The sequence below is a fragment of the Osmerus eperlanus genome, chromosome 25 (assembly GCF_963692335.1).
Source record: "Osmerus eperlanus chromosome 25, fOsmEpe2.1, whole genome shotgun sequence".
NCBI classification, from domain to species: domain Eukaryota; kingdom Metazoa; phylum Chordata; class Actinopteri; order Osmeriformes; family Osmeridae; genus Osmerus; species Osmerus eperlanus.
The window spans coordinates 5,078,745-5,102,304 of record NC_085042.1 but is presented as its reverse complement, the minus strand read 5'-3'; the positions used below and the strand labels follow the sequence as shown (position 1 = coordinate 5,102,304).

General features: G+C 54.1%; 2 protein-coding genes across 3 annotated transcripts; both read left to right on the top strand.

Annotated features, from left to right (window-relative positions):
* Window positions 1-6: 6 nt before the first annotated feature.
* LOC134011989 (protein limb expression 1-like) lies at window positions 7-2,906 on the top strand. The gene is made up of 4 exons (XM_062451577.1): window positions 7-70; window positions 217-312; window positions 1,728-1,805; window positions 1,975-2,906. Exons 2-4 carry the CDS (start codon window positions 298-300, stop codon window positions 2,404-2,406), a joined length of 525 nt encoding a protein of 174 aa, XP_062307561.1. The 5' UTR covers window positions 7-70; window positions 217-297; the 3' UTR covers window positions 2,407-2,906.
* A 109-nt stretch (window positions 2,907-3,015) lies between these two features.
* epg5 (ectopic P-granules autophagy protein 5 homolog (C. elegans)) lies at window positions 3,016-21,844 on the top strand. Of its 2 annotated transcripts, XM_062451298.1 has the most exons (46): window positions 3,016-3,153; window positions 3,644-3,757; window positions 4,001-4,645; window positions 4,924-5,184; window positions 5,362-5,560; window positions 5,654-5,790; window positions 5,933-6,037; window positions 6,218-6,291; window positions 6,464-6,572; window positions 6,647-6,761; window positions 6,893-7,043; window positions 7,174-7,344; window positions 7,586-7,743; window positions 8,090-8,241; window positions 8,419-8,559; window positions 8,661-8,822; window positions 9,004-9,126; window positions 9,275-9,537; window positions 9,643-9,783; window positions 10,009-10,153; window positions 10,427-10,624; window positions 10,828-10,935; window positions 11,135-11,257; window positions 11,357-11,523; window positions 11,662-11,910; window positions 12,039-12,162; window positions 12,437-12,581; window positions 12,934-13,105; window positions 13,264-13,426; window positions 13,507-13,649; window positions 13,805-13,961; window positions 14,098-14,292; window positions 14,715-14,928; window positions 15,108-15,274; window positions 15,438-15,645; window positions 15,837-15,912; window positions 16,128-16,231; window positions 16,333-16,508; window positions 16,902-17,132; window positions 17,259-17,468; window positions 17,744-17,888; window positions 18,899-19,141; window positions 19,270-19,483; window positions 19,653-19,871; window positions 19,968-20,082; window positions 20,254-21,844. In XM_062451298.1, the coding sequence occupies exons 2-46, from the start codon at window positions 3,704-3,706 to the stop codon at window positions 20,434-20,436; spliced, it is 7,755 nt and encodes a 2,584-aa protein (XP_062307282.1). In that variant the 5' UTR covers window positions 3,016-3,153; window positions 3,644-3,703; the 3' UTR covers window positions 20,437-21,844. The 2 variants fall into 2 exon arrangements, with proteins under 2 accessions (XP_062307282.1, XP_062307281.1); XM_062451297.1 differs by having other exon boundaries at window positions 5,362-5,790.
* Window positions 21,845-23,560: the final 1,716 nt, after the last annotated feature.

The window sequence follows — 23,560 nt, the reverse complement described above, 5'->3', positions numbered from 1 at the left end:
GCTGCCGTCGCGACGGATCTCCCCTCAGTTCATCAGCCAATCCCTGCAGGAGGCCGCCGCCACCAGCGCCGTGAGCCCCCCCCCACCCCCACCCACCCCCCCGGCCCCGCCTCGATCCTCTCCCCCACAGAGGATCACATTCGCACACACAGTAGCCCCAGACAGGCCCCCCGGGAGGCTGTATCATGCAGTGACCCCCCTCTGCTGTGTGTCCAGGTGTGTATCCAGGACGCACGGGACCCCAGCACCAGCCTAGGTGCCTACAGCCTGCTGCTGCGCACACACACAGGCAGGACTATGCTGGAGTTCCAGGTAGGAATGCTGCGGCTGAACATCGAAACCATATCGAACCATAGAAACACACATGGAAACATGGAGCCGTAGAAGCATAGGACATTAGAAACGTAGCGCCTTAGAAATATAGAACCCTAGAACCGTCAAGCCCCACAGAATGACTGATATGTATTCATGATCGTTTTAGCAGAGCCCTCGTTACAACGTTGTAAAATAGCTGGCATGGACCCTTTATCGATGTATCATTTTACATCTCAGCTGGAATAGGGAAAACAGACGTTAAAATCCCTCCAAATAGACTTTCTAAATATAACCATTCTCACCTGGACTCTGACTGATTGTATAAACCCTCAGTGCACGCGGGTCCACATGTCTTGGCCCAAGATAGGGAGTCAGGTATCTGGGCTTTCAGCCGTGCTGGGGAAAGCCCTGCGGTGAGCGAGGGCCCATACCTCTGCCCCTGTGTCAATAAGCAGACGTCTGGACGTCCACAGCCCAGCACTCAGAGAATCATTACCAGGAGGAAATAGCTTCATTATCGTTCCGTGCTCAAAGTAGGACTCGCACGCATACGCACATACATATACACACACATATGGACACACACACACACATGCATACACTTACACAGGTAGAGTTTAGAGGGTGTCAATCAAAACGGGGGTATTTGTAGCAGCTACACAGCTTCTATCCAATGGAGGAGGCGGACAGACAGATTCAGCAACCAAGTTTCATTAGGCTGGTAACGCCTGGAGATCATTGTGTATTATCCGTTATGACGTTTGTGATTGAAACACCTTCAGATGTGTGCTGTATGAACTGTTTTAACTAACTGTCCGTGATGCATGGCAACTTCCAAACAACATGTCCTAGATCTCAGTTACAGGGAAAGAGCTGTGAAATAAAGATTTAGCTTATCAACGTAAACTGTCTTAGTTTGGTTATCGTACCTAGGAATGTCCTTTTAACAACTCGGTCTCTGGTAATTACGGAAAGCGGACACTTGTTGAAATTCCCCCTCCATTACTCATAGCATTGCCCAAACAGATTCAAAAGTAGAATAAAGGTCGATTTGAGCTTATCTGTTCCTTTTCTCTTTCTCATGTCCCTCTCTCTTTTTGCTCCCCCTGCCTCTGCTTCTTGCTCTCTCTCTTTCTCTCTGCCCCTCTCTCTCCCCCCCCCTCTCTCTCTCTCTCTCTCTCTCTCTCTCTCTCTATCTCTCTCTCTCTCTCTCTCTCTCTCTCTCTCTCGCGCGCTCGCTCTCTCTCTCTCTCTCTCTCTCTCTCTCTCTCTCTCTCTCTCTCTATCTCTCCTTCTCTCTCTCTCTCTTTCTCTCTCTATCTCTCCCCCACCTTCTCTCTCCCCCCTCTCTCCCTCTCTCTATCTCTCTCCCCCCCTCTCCCTCCCTCTCTCTCTCTCTCTCTCTCATGTAGGAGACGATGACAGTGTTTCAGTTGTTACATTGGAATGGAACGTTGAAGGCCCTGAGGAAGAGGCAGTGTTCCAGACAGGTGAGAGGCTCTTTGAACCTCCCCTCTCCATCCCCAGCCCCCTGATCTGTAGCCCCGTGGACCCGTCCATCGAATTATCCATCTATCCACCCGTCTGTCTGTTAGAATATGACTTGAACCTAGAGATAATCCACTGTTAAATAAGCATCTCACCCCCTGCCTCCTGTAGAGTGTGATTGGCTATTACTCTCAGTGTGGGCTGGACGCGAGCCTGCGCAGCAGCATGGCTCTGGATTGGCTGGGCCGCGAACAGCGTTGCCCAGGGCGACTGAGCGAGGAGCTCCGCGTGGCCCAGCGAGAGCTGGGATTGGCCCGTCGCCGTGGCGTCGAGCTCCGCTTCTACAAGGAGAAGACCCAGATCCTGACCTTGGCTCTCAGCCAGGCGGCCCTCAGCCAGGCGGCCCCCAGCCAGGGGGCCATGCCACTGGGACCCCCCAGCCCGGAGCGGGGCCACACGGACGCTCACACCCAGGAAGAGCTGCCTCTACGCATCTTCCACAGCCAGGAAACCCTGAGGCTTCAGACCCCTCCATGCCGGCCCTCCACCGAGGCCCACACCCACACACAGCCCCAAAACTCCAAGTTCAAATCCCACTGCTGATGGCGCCAGAGATGTGTTGTCTGGTGTGGGGGTTGAGAGGGGGTGTGTACGTGTGTGTGTGTGTTTGTTTGGGGGTGAGCGGGAGTGACATTCTATAGTGATACACCATAAATTATAGTGATATTGGGCCAGGAGAAGTATGACCCCAGATTATTGCTCCATACCCCGTTGACACAACTTGAATAAATATCTCTGTGATATATTGTTATTGTGCTAAGAGGGCTTAAGGGACCCAATAGAGGACTCCAAAGCACACACATGTACACACTTTCCCTAGCCTTTGCCTGGTTTGAACTGGCAGGTGCAAGGTATTAAAATTATAAAGGGAATCTATAGGTGTCACTGTCATCGTTCCATGTAGATTTGTGTAAATAAACGTTTTAATTACTCTGGTCGTCTGTATTTATTCTGACTGAAAGTTTCTGAGGCATGTACACTGTACATTTCTCCGTTTGATTGAGGCAAGATACAAGTCGCCTATACAATTTGCATATTGATAAAAAAAATAGAGACAAGAGACTTGTTTCTATCGATATTTTGACTAGGAACCCTCGGCTTTATAGCCGCGGAGTGTACCTCCGTGCATTTTGACCCCTTTCGTGTTCCTTAGAGAGGTGGAGCTGTCACGTGACCAAATATTGCGATAACAGAGTTCCTGGAATAACAAAACAAATGTGACAGCTGATATGAGAGATGTTGTGTTCCCGAATGTCAGTTGGTTAGATGAAATCTTACATTGTTGTGAAGGTAAGTCGATATTACAACGTGAGGATATGACTTGTTAACACAGGCAGTAAGTTAGCTTTCTAGCTAGCAGTTGTCGTCATGGCTCATTTGTTTTCAACGTCGAGGTACGGGGAAAGATGAGTTTCGTTTCATTTTTCCCCCAAGGCTTTTGTCCCGACTGCTGTAAAGCTATGTAGCCATAACAAGCTACCTCGCCTTGTCAACTCTGTACCCAGACAGCGAATAGAATGTGCGTTAGTAGATACGTTAGCAGCTGACTGAAGTAGTGTTCTACTATAGTTCTATAGAATCTTGAAAAGAAGCACAGAATGTGAGTTTCTACTATTCCACTGCCTAAATCAACGGATCCAAATAGTTACTGTATGTTCTGGCACAACACCGCGTTGGCAAAAGACAGCCAGCGAAAGGAAAGATTAGGATATAATCACGCCACTTAGTCTTGGATAAGTCTACTCTAATTAATACTTGTCTACATCTGACCGCTGACCAGCTCTTCACAGTGGACGTAACCTGAAGACTGTGAAGGGAAGGACAGAATCGCGGACCAGAGATGGAGGCTGTAAGACCAAAGAAGACAAAGTCGAAAAGCAGCTCAAAGCAACAGGTAAACACGCATTCTTAAAGGCAGGTGACGGTCTGTCGGTTTGATCAACTGGGAAGTGCACATGCCGATTTGACCATTTTCCTGTGATTATAGTTCAGTGAACAGTCGACAACATTAAATGAACTCCCTAGTCTTGTGCTCTAGATCACATGGCATGCTCTGCCTTAGGTCTTTGGAGGCATGTTGGGTGGTTCAGAGGGGTTACAGTACCCCCTATCAATGTGTGTTGGTTCCTCTCTCCAGGGCAGGAAGCCGAGGCAGCAGGAGGAGGAGGAGGAGGAGGAGGGGAGAGGGGCCACAGCTCCCCCTGCAGTGTGTGATGAGGAACCTCCCGCTCCAGCGGCACCTCCGGATGCTGAGTTTTCAGACGTCCCCCTCAGCCTGCCTTACGCGGGCTCTGGGGGCGTGGAGGGGGAGCTGGCCCCCATCACAGAGCCTGCCTCACAGGCAGCCTCATCCACAGCCCCGCCTCTCCCCCTGGCCTCACAGGCACCCTCCTCACGCCCGCTGTCTCCATCCACCTCACCACAGACAATTCAGTCGTCGTTGACGTTGTCGCCAGGGTTACCGCACACGGCCGACCAGCCGTCCGAGCTGACGGTTGCCCTGGAACCTCCCAAGGTGATGAGAGGATCCCTGGCCCTGGAGAAACCCCCAGCCCCCAGCGCCCCAGCCCTCTACCCCTCCATTCCCTCGCTGGAGGAGAGCCCCGGGATGCATCTCCGCGAGGAGGCCCAGTGGGCCTGCAGGACGAGGGGGCCGGCCGTGCTGGCGTTGGCAGAGCAGGAGTCCTCTCCCCCGAGTCTGCAGCCCGTGGAGATGTCAGCACCAGAGCTGCCCAGATCCAGACTGTACCCAGAGCTGCCCCAGCTGCCCCCTGAGACACAGGTACCCACCCACCGTCCGGTACAAAACACAGTATACACACTACAGTATTAATCACCCCCTGTGTTTACTTGCCATAAAAAGGGCACCACAACCCATGGGTAGTGCAGTAAAGTCGTAGGCTTATCAGGGCACAGCCCTCCAGAATACACAAGGATGTTGATCTTAGACTGCTACATTAAAACCTCCATAGTACAGCACCTCAGCATGTGGTTCAGCCTCTGAACAGTGTACATGTGGTCCTCCACCCACCCACCCCACCCTATCCCACACCCCCCCAGGCCTTCTCCCTGGAGCAGCTGCGGGTGTGGGAGCCGGCGGGGGGGCTGTGCGCCTGGCTGGAGGGGGCGGAGGCGTGCGCCGGCCTCTTCGGCGCGGCGGCGCGTCAGGAGGGCCACGCCCTGACGGAGCTGCTGCAGAGCTACTGGCGCTGCCGGCGGCAGCTGAGCCAGTCGCACACCCAGCTGCACGCGCTCACCTCCGACTGCAAGAGCACGCAGAGCCGCCTGTGGAGCTTCCGCGACGAACAGCTCACCCTGCAGGTGTGTGTGTCTCACTTTGTTTGTATTTGGTTGTGTGTGCATGTGTGTGTGTGTAAGGGGCTTTCAATACTCCCACAACATCCCCTAGATATCAAACTAGAATTCTTGTTCTTTGAACAGAAGGGGTCTGTCGGGGGTTTTAACTTCCTGTTCCTTCCTCCACGGCCTCTTCCACAGAGCGTGTGCGCGGACCAGTCCAAGGTGTGCGGCTACCACCGCTTCCAGCAGGCCGACTTCAGTGAGTCCGTCCTGGCAGAGCTCAAGAGGCTGTTCGAGGTGCGCGCCGAGCTGCTCCACCAGAAGGTGGCGCTGCACGCCTACACGACTCTGCTGTCGCGTCTGCAGGTTGAATCCTACCTCTACTGCTTGCTACAAGGTAAAAAGAAAAAAAAACACACGCACACACACAGTATCTCTCTCTCTCTTTGTCTCTCACAAACACATTTTTATACATTGTGTGTGTCTCCAGCGTGCTCCGATTCCCAGGGACAGCCCTGCTCGCTCCAGCCCCTGAAAGAGGCCATCAGTGTTCTGTTCAGCTTCACACGGAGAGTCCTGGACGACGCCCAGTTCCAGACAGACATCCACAACTGGCTAGAGAGACTGGTACACCCTCTCTGTCTCTCTCGCTCTCTCTCCCTCATTGTCTCGCTTGCTCCCTCGCTCAGAGAGGTCACTCTCAACTGAACCCCTTCGTCCCTACTGCCGTTCGTCTAGCGTCTAATGCAGTTCCCCTCCCTGTCCCCAGGTGGCAGTGCTTCTCCGGGGGGCACCCGAGGAGCACCTCTTCCTCCTCAGCCACACGCTGTGCTGTCCAGCGGGGGTGGGCAAGTGGGCCGCCCCCTTCCTCCAGGTGAGGCGGCCTTGTTTTGCTGCAGGGAGTGGAGCCGTGTTCCAGTGAGGCTGGAACACACTTGCATCGTATTCGTGAACATTTGTATTCATTTAGCAGATGCTTTTATCCCAAAGCGACGTACACATTGTGAGTTATCATGACTCGTGGTGTGTGTGTGTGTGTGTGTGTGTGTTGTAGATCCAGGTTTTAGGGAACTCCTCTGGTGTGAAGAACTTCATGCAGGCCCTGGCTATCCTCATGTCCCCTGCCAGGTGAGGACGTGATGACCCTGACCCTTGACCCTTGACCCTGACCTTGACCCTGACCTTGACCCTGACCCTGACCCAATCCAGATGTCCCTTCATCCCACTCTTAAACCCAGCTCACCCAGTTCCCCTTCGCTAACCCCCGACCTGTTGTTTCACCCCTGACCCCTGACCCCAGGCACCGTGCAGAGTTCCTGAGCCACATGAAGCCCTGCGAGAGCCAGACCTCTGCCGACTCGGGCCCCGAGTCAGGCAACTGGACGCTGGTGGACGAGGGGGGCGAGGAGGTACGTGTGCGTGCGTGCGTGTGTGTGTGACCAGGTGTTCCAGAATCAGGGGTATGACCAGTGCTTGTGTGCAGGATGAGGACCCGGACAGCAGCTGGCTGTTGCTGTGTGAAGAGGACCTGATCTCCCTCCTGTCCCAGTTCCCCTTCCAGCAGCTCTACGCACACATGCTGGGCATGAGCAAGCAGGGTGAGCACACACACACACACACACACACACACACAGGTATTCACATACACGTAGGCATACACACTCAAGCCGCAGACACAAGCAAACACACACATAATTGTGTGTGTCTGTGTGTGTGTGTGTGTCTCCAGGTGTGTATGAGCCCCGGGCTGTGTCCAGTCAGAAGATGATGTGTGTGTTTGCCTTCGCCTCTTCCCTGATCGAGCTCCTGGCCGTCGGCCTGCGAACCTACAACAGAGCCCGCTACCGGCAGCTGGTCAAACGCATCGGACACACCATCCGGTCAGCGCGCACACACAGACACGTGCCCATACACACACACACCCAGTCTGTAATGGCACTAGTGGGAAGCGATGTCATCTCAAACAGGAAGTGTGTATTCCTATGCCCCCCCCCCCCCCCCGCCCCTCAGGATGACGGTGTGCTACGTCAGTGACCACTGGGCCCAGTACGTGAGCGTGAGCGGCTCTGCCCGGCCCCCGCCCACACGCGCGCACGCGCACTCTCTCTCCCAGGAGAGGCTGCAGCGGGAGTACGACCACCTCTTCCTGCGGGCCGTTCTGCACGTGCTCAGAAACAAGAGGTGAGACCCGCCAGGCCGAACACCATCGGGAGAATCCCCGCAGGCTGGGGTCAAAGGTCCACCTGTCCAACTCCTTCAGCCGTTAGCGTTTTCGGGAGGTTAAACAGTTAAAGGAGCTTGGACTGACAGGCTGTCTATGTGACCGACTGACTGTTTAGTATGACAGACTTCCAGACTGTTTATATAACAGCCTGACAGGCTGTGTGCATGCCAGACTGACAGGCTGTGCGTTCCCCTGCAGGCTGGGCATCTGGTTGTTCATGTCTGAGATGCCGTACGGCACGGTGTCCAGCTCCATGCTGTGGAGGGTGCTCTACGTCATGCAGTGTGCCGAGACCGCAGGACTGGACACGCTCTGCTCTGCCGACAACACACACAGCTCTCTGCAGGCCCTCCAAGGTACACACACACACACACACACACACAGCTCTCTGCAGGCCCTCCAAGGTACACACACACACACACACACAGCTCTCTGCAGGCCCTCCAAGGTACACACACACACACACACAGCTCTCTGCAGGCCCTCCAAGGTACACACACACACACACAGCTCTCTGCAGGCCCTCCAAGGTACACACACACACACACACACAGCTCTCTGCAGGCCCTCCAAGGTACACACACACACACACAGCTCTCTGCAGGCCCTCCAAGGTACATACACTTACACACACAAAGGTACACACACACCTGTCAGGCTCTCCAAGATATACTCTCTGACAGGTGTGTGTGTGTGTTTCAGATCCAGAACACCAGGAGAGGTTTGAGCGCTGGCTGTGTGAGGTGAACAGCTCTGACGGCATCTCTCTCCTCACCGCGCTCGCCCACATGGCCACGCCCACCCAGCACTCTGACCCCGCCTTCATCACCACCATCACCCTCCTCATCTACCAGGTACAGAGAGAGGGAGGGAGAGATAGGGAGGGGGGGGGGTGAAAGACAAAAAAACAGAAAGAGATGGGGAGAGAGAAATAGAAAGATGGGAAGTGAGAGAGAGATGCATCACCTAAACCGGTAGCGTGTGTGTGTGTGTGTGTGTGTGTGTGTGTGTGTGTGTGTGTGTGTGTGCAGGTGTCCTATGTCAGTGTGACCACCAGAGAGATCTACTCCAAGGTGGGCAGAGAGCTGCTGGCTGCCATAGCGACAGCCCATCCTTTTATCATCTCAGTGCTGCTTGAGAGACTCAGAGAGACCATCCACTCCGTGGGCATGGTAGGTATCCCCTCCTACTAGGTACCACTTGTCGCCGCACCTCCTTTTGTCTATGTCCAGGATGTTTCCGCAGTTGTGTATACAAACTGTGTGTGTGTCAGGTGGCGCTGTACCTGTGTAAGGAGCTGCCTCTGAGCCTGTGGCGCCCCCCGGAGGAAGAGGTGCGTGTGATCGGGGTGTGGCTACTGCAGCACCCACTGTCTGCCGTGGAGAACAGGCTGGCCTGTGTCATACTGGAGGGGCTGGACTGGGGATACGCACAGGTAACACACACACGCAGACACACACACAGGTAACACACACACACTCAGACGCCCAGGTAACACAGACAGACACACACACACACACACACAGGTAACACACACACTTAGACACAGTAGATACAAAGCATGGCACAGGCACACTACCCCTAATTCAGAGTGATTGTGTGTGTGTGTTCCCCAGGACGGGAGCCTGGTCCTGGCCCCCTCCCTCCACAGTGAGGTGGCTCTGCTGGTGTGTGAGGCCTACCAGAAGTACCTGACAGACAAGCCCTACAGTGGCCTCATCTCTGAGGGCATCAAACAGGTAGCGGCGCTCTCTGCTACACACACACGCTGTCATACACACACACACACCTATTCACAGATACACACGCTCCTAAATACACACACGCACCTTTCTACACATACACGGGTAGAACGACACTATAGCTCTGACTCTCTCTCTCTTTCAGGTATCTTACCTGGCCAGTGTTCTTCGTCTGGGCGTGTCCCCCGAAGCCTCCTTCAGCCAGTGGGCGTGGCAACTGTTGCTAAGACTGAAGCTCCACAGCAACGCTCGAAACCCTCAGGCGGCCTGGTCCGCCCCCGGCTCCGCCTCCCACCCCTCCCCCGAGCTCACGCACGCTCCCAGCATGCACTCCGTTCTCCGAGCGGTGAAGGGGGGCATTCCGATTGGCTGCTACCTGACCATCGCCATGACCACCGTCGGACACAGGTCTGCTCATCGTGAATGCAAACATACGAGCGCACCTGTTTGTGCACATGTGTGTGTGTGTGTGTGTGTGCGTGTGTGTGACTCCTCTCTCTGTGTGTGTCGCAGTCTGGAACACTTCTGTTCAGAGGGAGTGTGTCTGCTGAGGAGTCTGATCCAGTCCAGACACCTGAGAGCTGCTGTCCACCTGCTGGACCACATCCTGCCTCCCACCTACCCCCTGAGCTTCTACCTGCTCAACAACACCCAGTGAGATACACACTCCACCCTACACACTACACAGTACCTTCACCCCCCCCCCCCCAGCTACTATCTGCACTGAACTCACTTCTAACAACACTACAGTACATGTGTTCTTTATCCTCTTTCTCTACTCTGTCTCCAAACTCCCTCCCTTCCTTCCTCTCCTCTTCCCTGTTCCCCTCTCCTCCCCCTCTCTTCTCCCTCCTCTTCCCCTCTCCTCCCCCTCTCCAGGTTTGTGGACTGCGTCCAGCTCTTCCTGCAGTGTGACAGTGTGTGTCCCCAGGGCGTCACCCAGCAGGTCACCCACAGGGTGGCGCCCCTCCTCACTGGAGCAACCTACGGGGACAACGTCCGCCTGCTCAACAGCGTCATCCAGGTACCTGTCATCCTCCGCATACACACTCACCTGCTGTCATCCACATACACACTCACCTGCTGTCATCCAGGTCCACACACTCACCTGCTATCATCCAGGTCCACACACTCACCAGCAATCCAAAATCATAAATCAACAAGGTTGTAGTTAATAGTGTATTGGCTGTGTAGAGGGCATTGTTCATGATAGTGATAATAACAGTAGGAGTATTATTGAAATCTGGGGCTAACACAGTGACTGGCCTCCCTAACATGTGGTCTGGTTCCCTGTCAGAACCATGCGGTGGAGAGTACCAGGCCAGGCCGTGTGGGCGCTGTGGCGGTTCTGGAGTTCTGGGTGGGGATCCTGACCCAACAGAACCTGTGGTACCGAGACAGAACGGTCCTGTTCCTCATGGACCAGATCTGCCGCTCCGCGTTCTCACACAACCAGGAAGAGTGTGTGCAGAAAATACTCTACCAGCAGCACAAGGTCCAGAACACACACACACACGTGAACACGCGCACACACACACACACACACACACACACACACTGCGCACGCTCTCTATCGCTTTCAGACCCGCATACACAATGGGATTGTTGCAGTGGCTGTTTGAAGACATGGTCTTGCTCTCCCTTCATCTTTATCTCTCTCTCTCCGTTCATCATCCCCTCTTTCTGCCCCTCGGGCAGAATGCCTTGGGTTACCATGGAGACCGGGGTCTGCTCTCCTCTCTGGTTGGATGGATTTCCGGGAATGCCACGCCCTCTTTCATCGAGGGCCAATCACTGAGCGGAGAGGTGAGGCGTGTCCCGTTGAAGCCCAGAGACTTAGCCTTTAGAACATCCTAGAACGTTGGGATTTCTTCACAGAGCCACATAACACTTCATCAGCAGTCGTATTGTTCTGCTTCACAATAACTCTAGCGGAGCCTGAGAAACTTCAACTAGTTTGGCCCATCTCTAGAACTGACCCCGCTCTGTGTGTGTGTGTGTGCAGGTGTGGTTTGCGTGGCTGGTGCTGAACATGGAGGGGATGTTTGAGGAGGACTCTCAGCTGAGGCGCTGTGTGGAGAACGAGCTGCTGTCAGACACCAGCCTCACCCCGGACCAGGCCCTCAAGGTACACACACACACTCAGACACACACACATACACACCCCCATACTCGCTATGGTGGGAAATGGCTGTTGTTCTAATGTGTGTATGTGTGTGTGAGACAGAAGTCCCAGCAGCGTCTGAAGCTCCCGGTCGCTCCCTCCCTGCAGAGGATGCAGGTGTACCGGTGGGCGTGTCAGGCTCTAGCCACGCCCCCTGACCACCCCATCCTCCCGCTGGTGTGGCAGAAGTTCCTGCAGCTCTACCTGAGACAGCCTGGACCTGAGTATGGGTAGGACACACACACACACCTTACAAACACACACACTTCAATACACACGCCAAATGACCACACTCAGTCATCTACTCTCTGACTTAAATGGGTGTGTTTGGTGTGTGTGTGTGTGTGGTGTGTGTGTGTGTGCTCCAGGCTGGATGCGGCCGGCTGTATCGGCCGCAGGTTCTTCCAGGCCTCGTCGCAGGCCGGTCTGCTGAGGGAGCTCAGGCAGAGGCTCCAGGAGGTGTCGGACTTCCACCACGCAGCCAGCCAGGCCCTCAGGGTCCCCCCCCCCGCTCACACCCCCTCCCCAGACCCCCCGGGCCAGGGGGAGGAGAACCCCGGCGGCGGCCCCCTGCCCCCCTACCTCACCTCCCCCCAGCTCCACACTGAGCTGGTCAGGTAGGGCCGGCAAGCGCGCTCACACACCCGCGCACGCTTCCTGTACACTCACACCTATACCCACACCTTCTATTACAAACCCGCAGACACTGGTGTTTCTTAGGCCTGCTGTGATTGGTCGTTCCCAGGTTGTTTGGTGTGTTTGCCGTGTGGTTGGATGACGACACGCTGCAGAGTAAGGAAGTGTACCTGCCGTCTCTGCCCCAGCAGTACGACCCCCACAGACTGGCCAAGGTCATGCAGCGACACCAGGTGTGTGTGTGTGTCTCACAGACTATCTCACAGACTATCTCACAGACTATCTCACAGACTATCTCACAGACTATCTCACAGACTATCTCACAGACTATCTCACAGACTATCTCACAGACTATCTCACAGACTATCTCACAGACTATCTCACAGACTATCTCACAGACTATCTCACAGACTATCTCACAGACTATCTCACAGACTATCTCAGCTGCAGTGCAGCAGCAGTGTTGAGGGCAGGCTTGACAGACTGCTGTGCTGTGTGGTGTGTCAGGAGCTGTGGCTGGAGTACGTGGACCAGGAGAGGGTCCAGTACGATGCAGAGGAGGTGCTGGCTCTCTGGGTCAAGGTTAGGAGTGAACCCACCACCCTCCAGACCAGCCAACAGGCCTTCACTGACTGCACCAGCCCCAGTACAGGTACACCCTCACCTGGCTACACCAGTACAGGTACACCCTCACCTGGCTACACCAGTACAGGCACACCCTCACCTGGCTACACCAGTACAGGTACACCCTCACCTGGCTACACCAGTACAGGCACACCCTCACCTGGCTACACCAGTACAGGTACACCCTCACCTGGCTACACCAGTACAGGTACACCCTCACCTGGCTACACCAGTACAGGTACACCCTCACCTGGGCTATGTGGACAGGCAAATGATGAACGAATAACTCCGAACAAGGGTGTGATAGACGTCCTGCATTCAGTTGATCGAGAATCGCTCTCTATGAACCACGTGTTCTTTCTGTGTGTGTGTGCGCGCAGCGAGGGAGCGCATCCTGTCGAACCTCCAGAAGCACCCGGTCCCTCGCGGGGCTCCGCAGCAGCAGCAGCACAGCCCCCCCGTCCCCGAGGTGCTCCCCTCCTGCCTGAGTCGCCCCAGCGCCGCCCTCAGCCTGCTGCAGCAGGACCTCAGCACCCTGCAGGACCAGGCCCGGTACACACCCACAGATACACACACACAGATACACACACACAGATACACACACACAGATACACACACACAGACACACATTCGCACAGATACACGCACACACTCACACGTACAGTATGTGGTTGGTGCTGTGGTTCCTAGTGTGTGCGTGGTGCCGGCAGGTTTGCGGTGTCGCGGGAGGCCCAGCAGGTGGCGCTGGAGGGAGAGCTGCTGGAGAGTCTGCCTCTGCTGTACAAGAACAGACCAGAGCAAGTCAGCATGGCGCTGGAGTGTCGAGGCAAGGCAGGCCAGCCCTGTCAGGGAGCAGCGCATGTTACTGTCACGGTATATAAACACACACGCACACACTGAGTACTGTAACGGTACGAAAAACACTCCCTCACAATTGGTGTGTGTGTGTGCAGTGTGAGTGCGTGCAGAAGCAGGAGGCGGTGCAGGTCCAGATCACATCTCTGCGGAGCGACGTCAAGAAGCTGCAGACGGAGGCCATGACTCCGCCCCCTCAGAGCCTGGCTCAGGCCGCCGTGCACACGGAGAACTTCATCACGTCAGTGCTCACACACACACACACGTCCGTACACTCACCTACACACATACACAATAAAAATAAATAAATGTAATTTCTTTAACTACATTTCTGTAATGTAATATTTTCTCAGGTGAATAAACGGTTATTGTGTGTGTGTGTGTGTGTGTGTGCAGGGCTCTGGTGAACCTGTACAAGGCCCGCCCCTCCCCCGCGGTGCAGAGTGTGGGCGTGGCAGCGTTCTACCAGGTGGTCTCCTTCGTGTGTGAGGACACCCTCCGTCACCCCCCCACACGCCAGTACCTGTCCTCCTGCGTGGAGATACTGGGACAGGTACCATCTCTCACACACACACTCTCACACACACACACACTCACACACACACACTCTCACACACTCGCATATACAAAGATTTCTCAAGTGAATAATCGATTCTTGTTTTCATGTGCGTGTGTGTGTGTGTGTGCAGGTGTTCATCCAGGGCACGCAGGCAGAGTGTGGCCGTGTCCTGAGCACCATCCTGGACCAGAGGCGCCTGTGCCCCCTCATCTCCCCCTTCTTCACCCCCAACGCCGCGCCCAATCAGCTCGTCTCCCTGTACCAGGACGTGGTGACGTCACTGCACCCCGACAGTGCTGATGTCATCTTCATGCTGCTCACCAAGGTCAGCGCCGCACGCAACTCAGCATCCACACAACATCATCACTGTTCCTTAAAAACACTGACACAACATCAACACTGTTCCCATAAAACGCTGACACAACATCAACACTGTTCCTTTAAAACACTGACACAACATCAACACTGTTCCTTTAAAATGCTGACACAACATCAACACTGTTCCAATAAAACGCTGACACAACATCAACACTGTTCCTTTAAAACACTGACACAACATCAACACTGTTCCTTTAAAACACTGACACAACATCAACACTGTTCCTTTAAAACGCTGACACAACATCAACACTGTTCCAATAAAACGCTGACACAACATCAACACTGTTCCTTTAAAACGCTGACACAACATCAACACTGTTCCCATAAAACCTCCACACCACCCCGCCTGCTCCTCCGCCCCTCCAGTTTGACCTGTCCCTGTGGCTGAGCGAGGCCCAGCCGGTGTTTGGCGAGCGGACCCGTCTGCTGGAGCTGGTCCACGGGGCTCTGTGTGTGTGCGGGCGAGAGCCCGACCCAGAGCTGCTCACGCCCTTCCACCTGTTCACCCGCCACTGGACCCTGCTGCTCCGACACCACTTCCCTGACCACTACAGCGACTGCCTCCGCCTGCTTATGACCAGTATGTGTGTGCGTGTGTGTGGGTGTGTGGTGTGTACATGTATGTGTCTATATGTATGTATGTGGTGTGTGTGTGTGTGTGTGTGAGCATACAGTGCTATACACGCTTGTATGTAGGTCTGTAGAGAAGCCTAGGGTAGAACATGTGTCATTGTGTGTGTGTGTGTGTGTATTCACCAGGCTGCTCAGACCAGTTGCTGAGTCCAGAGTGTTGGAAGGTGACACTGCGTGCTCTGGGCTGTTCCGCCCCCCTCCGCTCAACCAGCACCTCCCTCGCCCCCCCGCGCCCCCCGGCCGACCCCCCAGCTCCGCCCAGCAGAGCCCCCATCAGCCTCTCCCCCCAGCTGGTGAGCCCTGGCACCCATGTCAGCCAGCAAGGCCTAAAACAATGATGATGATGATGATGATGATGATGATGATGATGATGATGATGATGATGTGGAATATGAAAGTGGGAGGTGACCATCTCGGCCCTGTCGCATGTTCTGTTCTCCCATTGGCTGGGGTCAGCTGGAGGAAACCGTCGATTGGCTGAGCGACTACTTCCTGCGGAGTCGTCTCAGTAAGGCGAACCTGCGCAGCTTCGGCCTCTACTCTGCCTGGACGCCCTACATCAGCGAGGTGGCGACCTTCTGGGGCCATCTGATTGGCTGTCTCATCAACCTGCAGTTCGGCGTTTGCGTCAGGGAGCCAGTAGGGAGCAGCAGAGTCCTCAAAGGTACCAGCTAGACAGGAGGGCAGTTATCATGACTGTTAGAATCAGATATGATGGGCTTGATTTATCCTCGTTTTTCTTTACCTCTCTCTCTCCTCTGTCTCTCTCTCCTCTGTCTCTGTCTCTCTCTGTCTCTCTCTCTGTCTCTCTCTCGCTCTCTCTCTCTTATGTCTCTCTCTCGCTCTCTCTCTCAGGTCTTCAGGAGCTGCACAGTAAGATGGTGAGACTGTTCAAGCCCTGGATCCTGGCTCTGGACACAGAAGATCCCAGGTAGACTCCCTCTCTCCTCCACCTTTACCCTCCTCTACCTCCACCTCCTCCCTTCTGACTGCTTTGCGGAACTGCAACTCGCTGTAGACTTACTTCTGAAAATGCCCTCTTTCCTGCTCTCCCTCCCTCCCTCCCTCCCTCCCTCTCTCTCTCTCTCTCTCTCTCTCTCTCTCTCGCCCTCCCTCCCTCTTTCCCTCCCTCCCTCCCTCTCTCAGTCACCCCAGGTGTTACCCATGGCTGGAGTCAGACGCCAGTGCAGCGGCCTGCCTGATGGGGCTGTACTGCCAGCTGACAGACACACTTCACTTCAAGTTCAGAGGTGTGTGGCAGTGAAAGCATGCAACAGTTTTACTAGGTTATTTTCATATGTCTCTTTTGGGGGTATTTATTTGTATATGTGTGTGTGTGTGTGTGTTCCAGATCGCCTGCTCCCAGGCCAGAGGGGGCCTCTGTGGCTGTGTGCGATGCAGTACTGCGAGAGCTGCACCTCCCCGCGCACCCCGGAGTACCTCCTGTACCAGTACCACGCACACCTCCGCCCCCTGCTCTGGAGGCACCTCCACCCCGACACGCAGCTCATGGAGCAGCTCTTCAACGTGAGCCCCCGACCCTCTCGACACTAACTCCAGCCCCCAGCTAAGGGACACCTGTTCAGTCGGTGATCTGACCCTTTTGTTGCGTGAAGGAAGGCTGGGAAGAGAGGTTAAGATATTGTTGGCGGACTGTGGTTATTAGGCACAAACTATTTTGGTTTGGGTACACAGCTTTTGCACCTGTTACAGCAGTGTAGCTATGTTGGTCTGCGGTACTACAACATGCGTCTCAAAACACCTTGGTTTGTGCATTGGTTGTTTTTTTGTTTTTTTATGCTCATCTGAGGCTTCCCCCATCAAAAATATTAGTTTTTACATTGTGAAGTGTTGTATAGGTTGGCTCATTAGCAGGACCTTCTGTGTGTTTCCGGGTCTCACTCCCCCCCCCCCCTGCAGGTGGAGAGAGGAAGTCCAAAGAGCTGCTTCCTGTTCCTGGGGGAGGTGCTGTGTGAGGTCAACTGGGTCAGCGTGCTGAGTGACAGCTTACAGGCCCCGCCCGCTGGTGGGCTGTACCCCCCTGTGGCCCCCCCAGGGCCCCACACACACCCCGACACGCACACCATGCTGGTCTACCTGCTCTACATGCTGGTCTTCCTCACCAAAGAGGAGCCTCTGCTCAGCCAGCCAGTGAGTACACACTACCACGTATACACTACTACCAAGTCTACAAAAATTAGTCTAGACTCCTACCAAGTATATACTATACCAGGTCTATCTAATTATCTCCCCTCTCTCCTTGTCTTGCGCCTCCAGGACTCCCCCCTCCTGAATCTATTGGTTCAGTCCGCCTCCCTGCCCTGGCACCAGGTGGACCTGTCCTCTTACCAAGGCATTCTGGGTTATGTCGGCAGCCACTACCCTCCCTCCCTGCTCCTCAGCACTGACTCCGCCTCTCAGCTGCTGCTCCAATCGCTGCGCAGTGCTGGCGGGCTCCAGCCACGCCCCCATGGGACTCCACAAAGGGTGAGAGAGAGCACCGTTCTCATGATCACAATAACTGTTTGGTAAACACGCTTACAAATAACAATGCAGTAAATGTCACACATAGCACTACACCGTCCTCCAGAAACCCTTTTGGACTACCTTTGACAGTGTTATTCAAAATATAAATACATTTCCCTCTATTGCTCTTTCTCTCTCTTTCTGTTTCTCTCTCCATCTGTTTTGTTTCCGGTCTGTTTATCTCCATCTGTCTCTGTCTGCCTCGGCCTCTCCCTCTCTTTCCCCCCTCTCCCCAGGAGGAGACGGAGAAGGCCGGGCTGTGTGTGTGCTGGTGTGTGCAGAGCCTGGTCTCTCTGGAGCAGGGGGGCAGCATCAGCCTGGGCAGCCTGGAGACCCAGCTGGAGCTGCTGCTGGAGAGCACAGTGTCCTTCAGCCCTCCAGGTAACACACACACACACACACTCACACACACACACACTTTCACACACAGGGCCGGTCCTTCCTATAGGCGACATAGGCAGCTGCCTAGGGCGGCATGAAGAGGGGAGCGGCATTTTCCGAAGTGCATCCATTGATTAACCCTCCCGCACTACCAGCGGAGGGCGTCAACCGCGCCACGTCATACGTCCATGTTGGGGATGGGGGGACGGCACCCCCGGGGGGGGGGGGGAGTGGGGGGGGGGGGGGAGTGGGGAGTGGGGGGGGGGGGAGTGGGGAGTGGGGAGTGGGGGGGGGGGGGAGTGGGGAGTGGGGGGGGTGCTCATGATAAATCTTGCCTAGGGCGCCAAATGTGCAAGGACCGTCACATTCTCACACACTCACATTCTCACACACTCACATTCTCACACACTCACATTCTCACACACTCACATTCTCACACACTCACATTCTCACACACTCACATTCTCACACACTCACATTCTCACACACTCACATTCTCACACACTCACATTCTCACACACTCACATGCGCACACACACACTCAGTCTAGTTATCAGTGTCTGCATAAGAGGCGGTGTTTGCTCCTGATGACGAATCGCAAACATGGACAAGTCTGCGAGAGCAGCATATTTTACACAAGATGAGCAAACTCTAATGTTGAACAAATATGAAGAATTTGAAAATATGATCCAGGATGAAAGCAACACCGTTGCGGCTGCCAAAGGCAGGAGGGAAAGCTGGCAAAACATTGCAGTGTGTGAATGCAGAAGTTACAAGGCTTATCAAGATCACTGCCCCGTCACTAAGGCACAAATAGATCTGACTATAATCACAATCGTGTATTCCGTTAAATGTATGTGGTACTTCTTATGCCGTTTAAGACCTTTTTTTTGCCTCTCTCGCTCTTTCTCGCCTTATTTCCCTCCCTCCCTCTCTCTCCCTCTCTCTCTCTCTCTCTCTCTCTCTCTCTCTCTCTCTCTCTCTCTCTCTCTCTCTCTCTCTCTCTGCAGAGGTGGGTTTGGAGCAGAGGCACATGGCCTACTGCAACCTCTTCTGTGATTCGCTGGCTCTGCTGAACCGGGTGGGCGTGTCCACAGGAGAGGCTCTGGCGGCTCGTGTCATTGGGTGGCTGGACAGGAAGGGGAGGGGCTTCCCAGTGCTGCCGCTCCTGACGGCCTCCTCCCGTTGCCTGGCATCCGTGCGTCACATGACGCGCATCACGGAAGCCTGCATCACGGCGTACTTCGCTCATGGTAGGAGGGGCCAATGTATGACATCATATCCTGACACAAAACACTAGTGGGATAGTTAAACCATGTCCCTATTTCATTGTCTGTCTCCCTTCCTAACTCTCTCTCTCTCCCCCCCTCTCTCTCCCCAGCGGAGGAGGAGCCTGTGGGCTGGGGTCCCGTCCTGGCTTCCCTGCAAGTGCCCGAGTTGACGGTGGACGACTTCCTGTCCGAAAGCCAATCAGGTTGCAGCTTCCTGACCCTCTATGCCTTCATACTGCAGCGCCTCAACATGGAGCACACTGTAGCCAATGACAGGAGGACGCTGGGCCTGCTCAACACGTGGACCAATCAGGTGTTCCCCAGGTCTGCAGTCCCAATCATATACCTACCGTATATAGCTTATGGTTTGTGGTGTGACAATGCGCATGAGAGTGCATATGTGACAGAAAGTGAGTGTGTGTGTTTTGTTTTGATCGTTTGTTTACCCATCTCTGGTGTACGTGCGTGTGTGTGTGTGTGTGTGTGCGTGCAGTGGTCCAGGGGACGAGGCCAAGCTGATGCTGTGGTGGCACAAGATCCTGACTGTGTCCGTGGAGCTGCTCCAGCATCAGACGGAGCAGGGCGAGGCGCTGGCCGCCCTGCCCGGCCTCAGCAGGCTGCAGGCCAGGCTAGCCCTGCTGGGGGAGGAGAGGCTCAGCTCAGGCCTGCTGGCCGCCATCGGACTGGGCCGCAGGTCGCCTCTGTCCAATAGGTACACACATACACTCACACACATACACACAAAGGTCAGACGTTGTGTATGTATCTGCTGTTAACTCTCTCTGTGTGTGTGTGTGTGTGTGTGTAGGTTCAGGGTGGCGGTCCGCAGTCTCGCTGCGTTCCTCTCGGTCCAGGTCCCGTCAGAGAGCCAGCTCCGTCTTCAGCCCGGCGCTGAGCTCCAGCTGTCCCCGAAAGCACAACAGGTACACACACACACACAGCACTGGCCCCTGGTATATTATTCCCTGGTCTAACCCTCAATGAGAATCTATCTCTGTCTCTCTCATTTGCTGCCTTTTTTGTCTATCTCTGTCTCTCTCTCTCTCTTCCTCTATCTCTCTCTCTCTTCCTCTATCCCTCCTCCATCGCTCCAGTCCCTGGCAGTGTTGGAGGCCATGCCCAGCAATAAGCAGTACTCAGACCTGGAGGACTCTGTGGGGAAGGCCGTCCAGTTCATCCGCTACCCAGGACACTGTCTGCGTGACGGGGCCACGCTGCTATCCCTTCTAGCCAATCTCCTGTACCCGGAACTCCGCTACCTCAACATCATACGCTAGCCCCGCCGACGCATACAGCGCCCTCTAGTGAGCTGGATGTCCCAGACAGCACTCTGTCCCAGCCCTGCGAATACACTTACCCAGTTCAGCCGATATTTCAGTGTGGAAATGGATTGTGCCGGAAGGTCTGAACTGGAGAACCATAAACTGACTGAACCAGACTGGACAAACTGGGGGGGCTTTTTTTTAAGTGAAAGAACTGGAAGTGTTGCTATCAAGTACCAAGTGCTGATGTTTTAACGTGTGACTGGAAACGATCAGCTGTGTCGATCAAACCGCTTGCACAAGAACGTGGATCAAAGAAAGACAATTGTTCTATGCCTTTCTCTCTCTCTCTCTCTCTCTCTCTCTCTCTCTCTCTCTCTCTCTCTCTCTCTCTCTCTCTAACTCTCTCTCTCTCTCTCTCTCTCTCTCTCTCTCTCTTTCAAAATTCATGCCTGCCATGTTGCTTTTCTTCTGCAATGCTCTCGCCTATTTAAATGACTTCAGCTGAATCTCCTCTGCTGATATCAGAAGTATTTACGAGTGACATCATCACTAACTCTGAACTGGGATCTGCCTCTGATGTTTGAGTGTGACTGAGACGACCATGTTTGGCATTGGAACTGACTAGGTCATCTCTGTCGGATTGGAAGTGAGCAGTTGTATCAGTTATTTCCGAGCATTTAGCGCCAGGAGTTTGAAGAAAAAACTATGTGCCAGTGGAGCCCTGAGTAGAACCAGAACTGTGACAGTGACACTGAGGAACTCCAAACATTCCTCAAAGAATGTTCCAGTTCTCTTAAGCCTGTCGCCACAGTTCCAGAAAACGAGCTTCGTAGATGTCGGGTTTTAGAGAGCCTACATGGTCCTGCTGTGTCAGGGCCAAAGCTACAGTTTTGTAGATCCTCACAACATATTACACACATCTAACACGCTTGCAGACGCTTAATTTATGATATTTTAAACAGCGGTACAGTGTGTTAGGACTCTAGTCCTTTATCTGTGAGACATCAGCGTGTTAGTCCTCATCATTATGATTTTTGAAGAAATTATTCATCCAATCTTACTTGGTTTTCCTGACTGTTTGAGCTATTTCACTGTACAGTTGTGTGGACATGCCTTACTGCTTGTGTAATGTGCTTCGGCTTGTGTGTGTGTGTGTGTGCCTGTGTGCGCGCCTGAATTGGTCAGGTGTGTGTGTCCCTGGACATGTGTTCCCCACCTGAACACTCCTACCTGAGTGTGTGTAGGCTACATTAGCAGTTCAGACCCCTCCCCTCCCCTCGGCCCAGCCAGTTGGCCTGTACATATGACAGACAGAGGGGCTATAGAACACAGCCAGTGGATTGTCTCGGCACACTGGTGCATGCATGTATAGGATCTGCTCTGAGATAAATACTTCTATGAAATAAACTTTAGCTGATTACGATGTGGTACTACTAGACTATTGTACACTGTTGTTCTGTGTGTGTGTAGGTGCTGTGTGTGTGGGTGTAACCTCTCGTCTGCCACCCGGCTGTCTGGGAGATGCGTGGTGTGTGGGTGGTATGTACATGGCGTGTGTGTGTGTGTGTGTGTGTGTGTGTGTGTGTGTGTGTGTGTGCGCGTGTGCGTGCGTGCGTGCGCGTGGGTGGGTGAAACCTCGTCTAGCACCAGGCTGTCTTGGAGAAGGGAGAAGGGGATTTTCACACGCCGGCTGTCTCCATGGTTACAGGATGGGTAGATCTCTCTAGGAGGAAAGAACGGGGTGTTCTCAGTTCACCTTGTGTGAGACACACACACCAACACACACACTAACACACACAAATACACACACTTTTAACACACGCACTAATACTGTTCCTCTCCTCAGACAGCCTACACACACATAAGAATATCTTTCAGACAGCCCACACTTACAAACACACACTCACACACACACACACACTCACACCCACAGGAAGTTCCAGACCAGACTGAGACAGAATGTGCTTTAAGGACACAGTTTTGTCTAGGAGATCCTGGTGTTGTCATGGAAACGGACGTTCGGGCCCCTACAGCTATGCCCAGAGTGTTTCTGTTCACAGACACACACACACACACAGACACACACAGACACTGACACACACACACAGACACACACAGACACTGACACACACACACACACAGACAAACACACAGACACACAGACAGACTCCAACATAGACCCTGCTAATGGGACTTGTACTGAGAGCTCGGTCTGTAGCCTTTCTCACTGTCACCCCCAAACAGTTGCTTTTGCCATCGCCACTCTGGATGTTTCACACACAGCACAGTGGGAGTGCTTTACATGACGTGTGTGCGTGTGTGTGTGAAAGAGAGAGAGAGCATGACGTGGACGGTATATCGGTGTCTGTCCCACAAGGTGCTTATCAGAATGATGTGTGTGTACCGTGTGAGAGAATACATTTGTGAACGGGATAAACATCTCAAGTGTCTTGTGTTTCCTTCGTTGAGGAGCCCAGTTAACATTCATAACTACATTATGACAAGATACTGCCGTTATCAGATGAACATCCTCGCGTGTCCCGGTCAAGCTGCTACCAGTCTACTGCTGCTCCCCTCTCTCTCTCTCTCTCTCTCTCTCTCTCTCTCTCTCTCTCTCTCTCTCTGTGTCTCTCTCGTTCTCCTCCTCCGTCTTGCCTCTCTCTCTTTCCACCTCTCACTGTCTCACGCTTTTTCGGGCCTCCGTTCCCTCCTTCCCGGCCTCCTACCTTCCTGTCGGAGGTATGCGTCGGGACGACCAATAGGAGACCGAGCTGACGCCACCGTCGACCTCCGACCCGTGATCTCCTGACGGCACCTTCCTGTGTTTGGGGGTTTACCGAGTTTGTGTGTGTGTGTGCGTGTGTGTTGGGGGGAGGAGGGGGGGTCTGTGATTAAGCAGGAGTTCTTTGAAGTCAGACACACTCCTCTCCCTTGAGTCACCCACTTCTGTCACACCTCTTCATAACCCCGGGAGAGAGGGATGACTCAGCCCAGCCTGGCTCTCCCTGCATGTTCTCTCTCTCTCTTTCCCTTTCTCCATCTCTCCCTCTCTCCCTTTTCTCCATCTCTCTCCCATTCTCTCTCTTCCTCTCTCTTCATCACCTGTCTGTCTTTCTTTCTCCGTCGCTCTGTCTCT

Excerpts from the sequence above, each read along its gene's own strand:
- LOC134011989 (XM_062451577.1), top strand. Across the intron at positions 1,806-1,974 it reads AGAGGCAGTGTTCCAGACAG|AGTGTGATTGGCTATTACTC; the intron begins GTGAGAGGCTCT and ends TGCCTCCTGTAG.
- epg5 (XM_062451297.1), top strand. The coding sequence starts at position 3,704 with ATGGAGGCTGTAAGACCAAAGAAGACAAAGTCGAAAAGCAGCTCAAAG. Across the intron at positions 11,258-11,356 it reads CCCCGGACCAGGCCCTCAAG|AAGTCCCAGCAGCGTCTGAA; the intron begins GTACACACACAC and ends TGTGTGAGACAG. Across the intron at positions 15,913-16,127 it reads CTGGACACAGAAGATCCCAG|TCACCCCAGGTGTTACCCAT; the intron begins GTAGACTCCCTC and ends TCCCTCTCTCAG.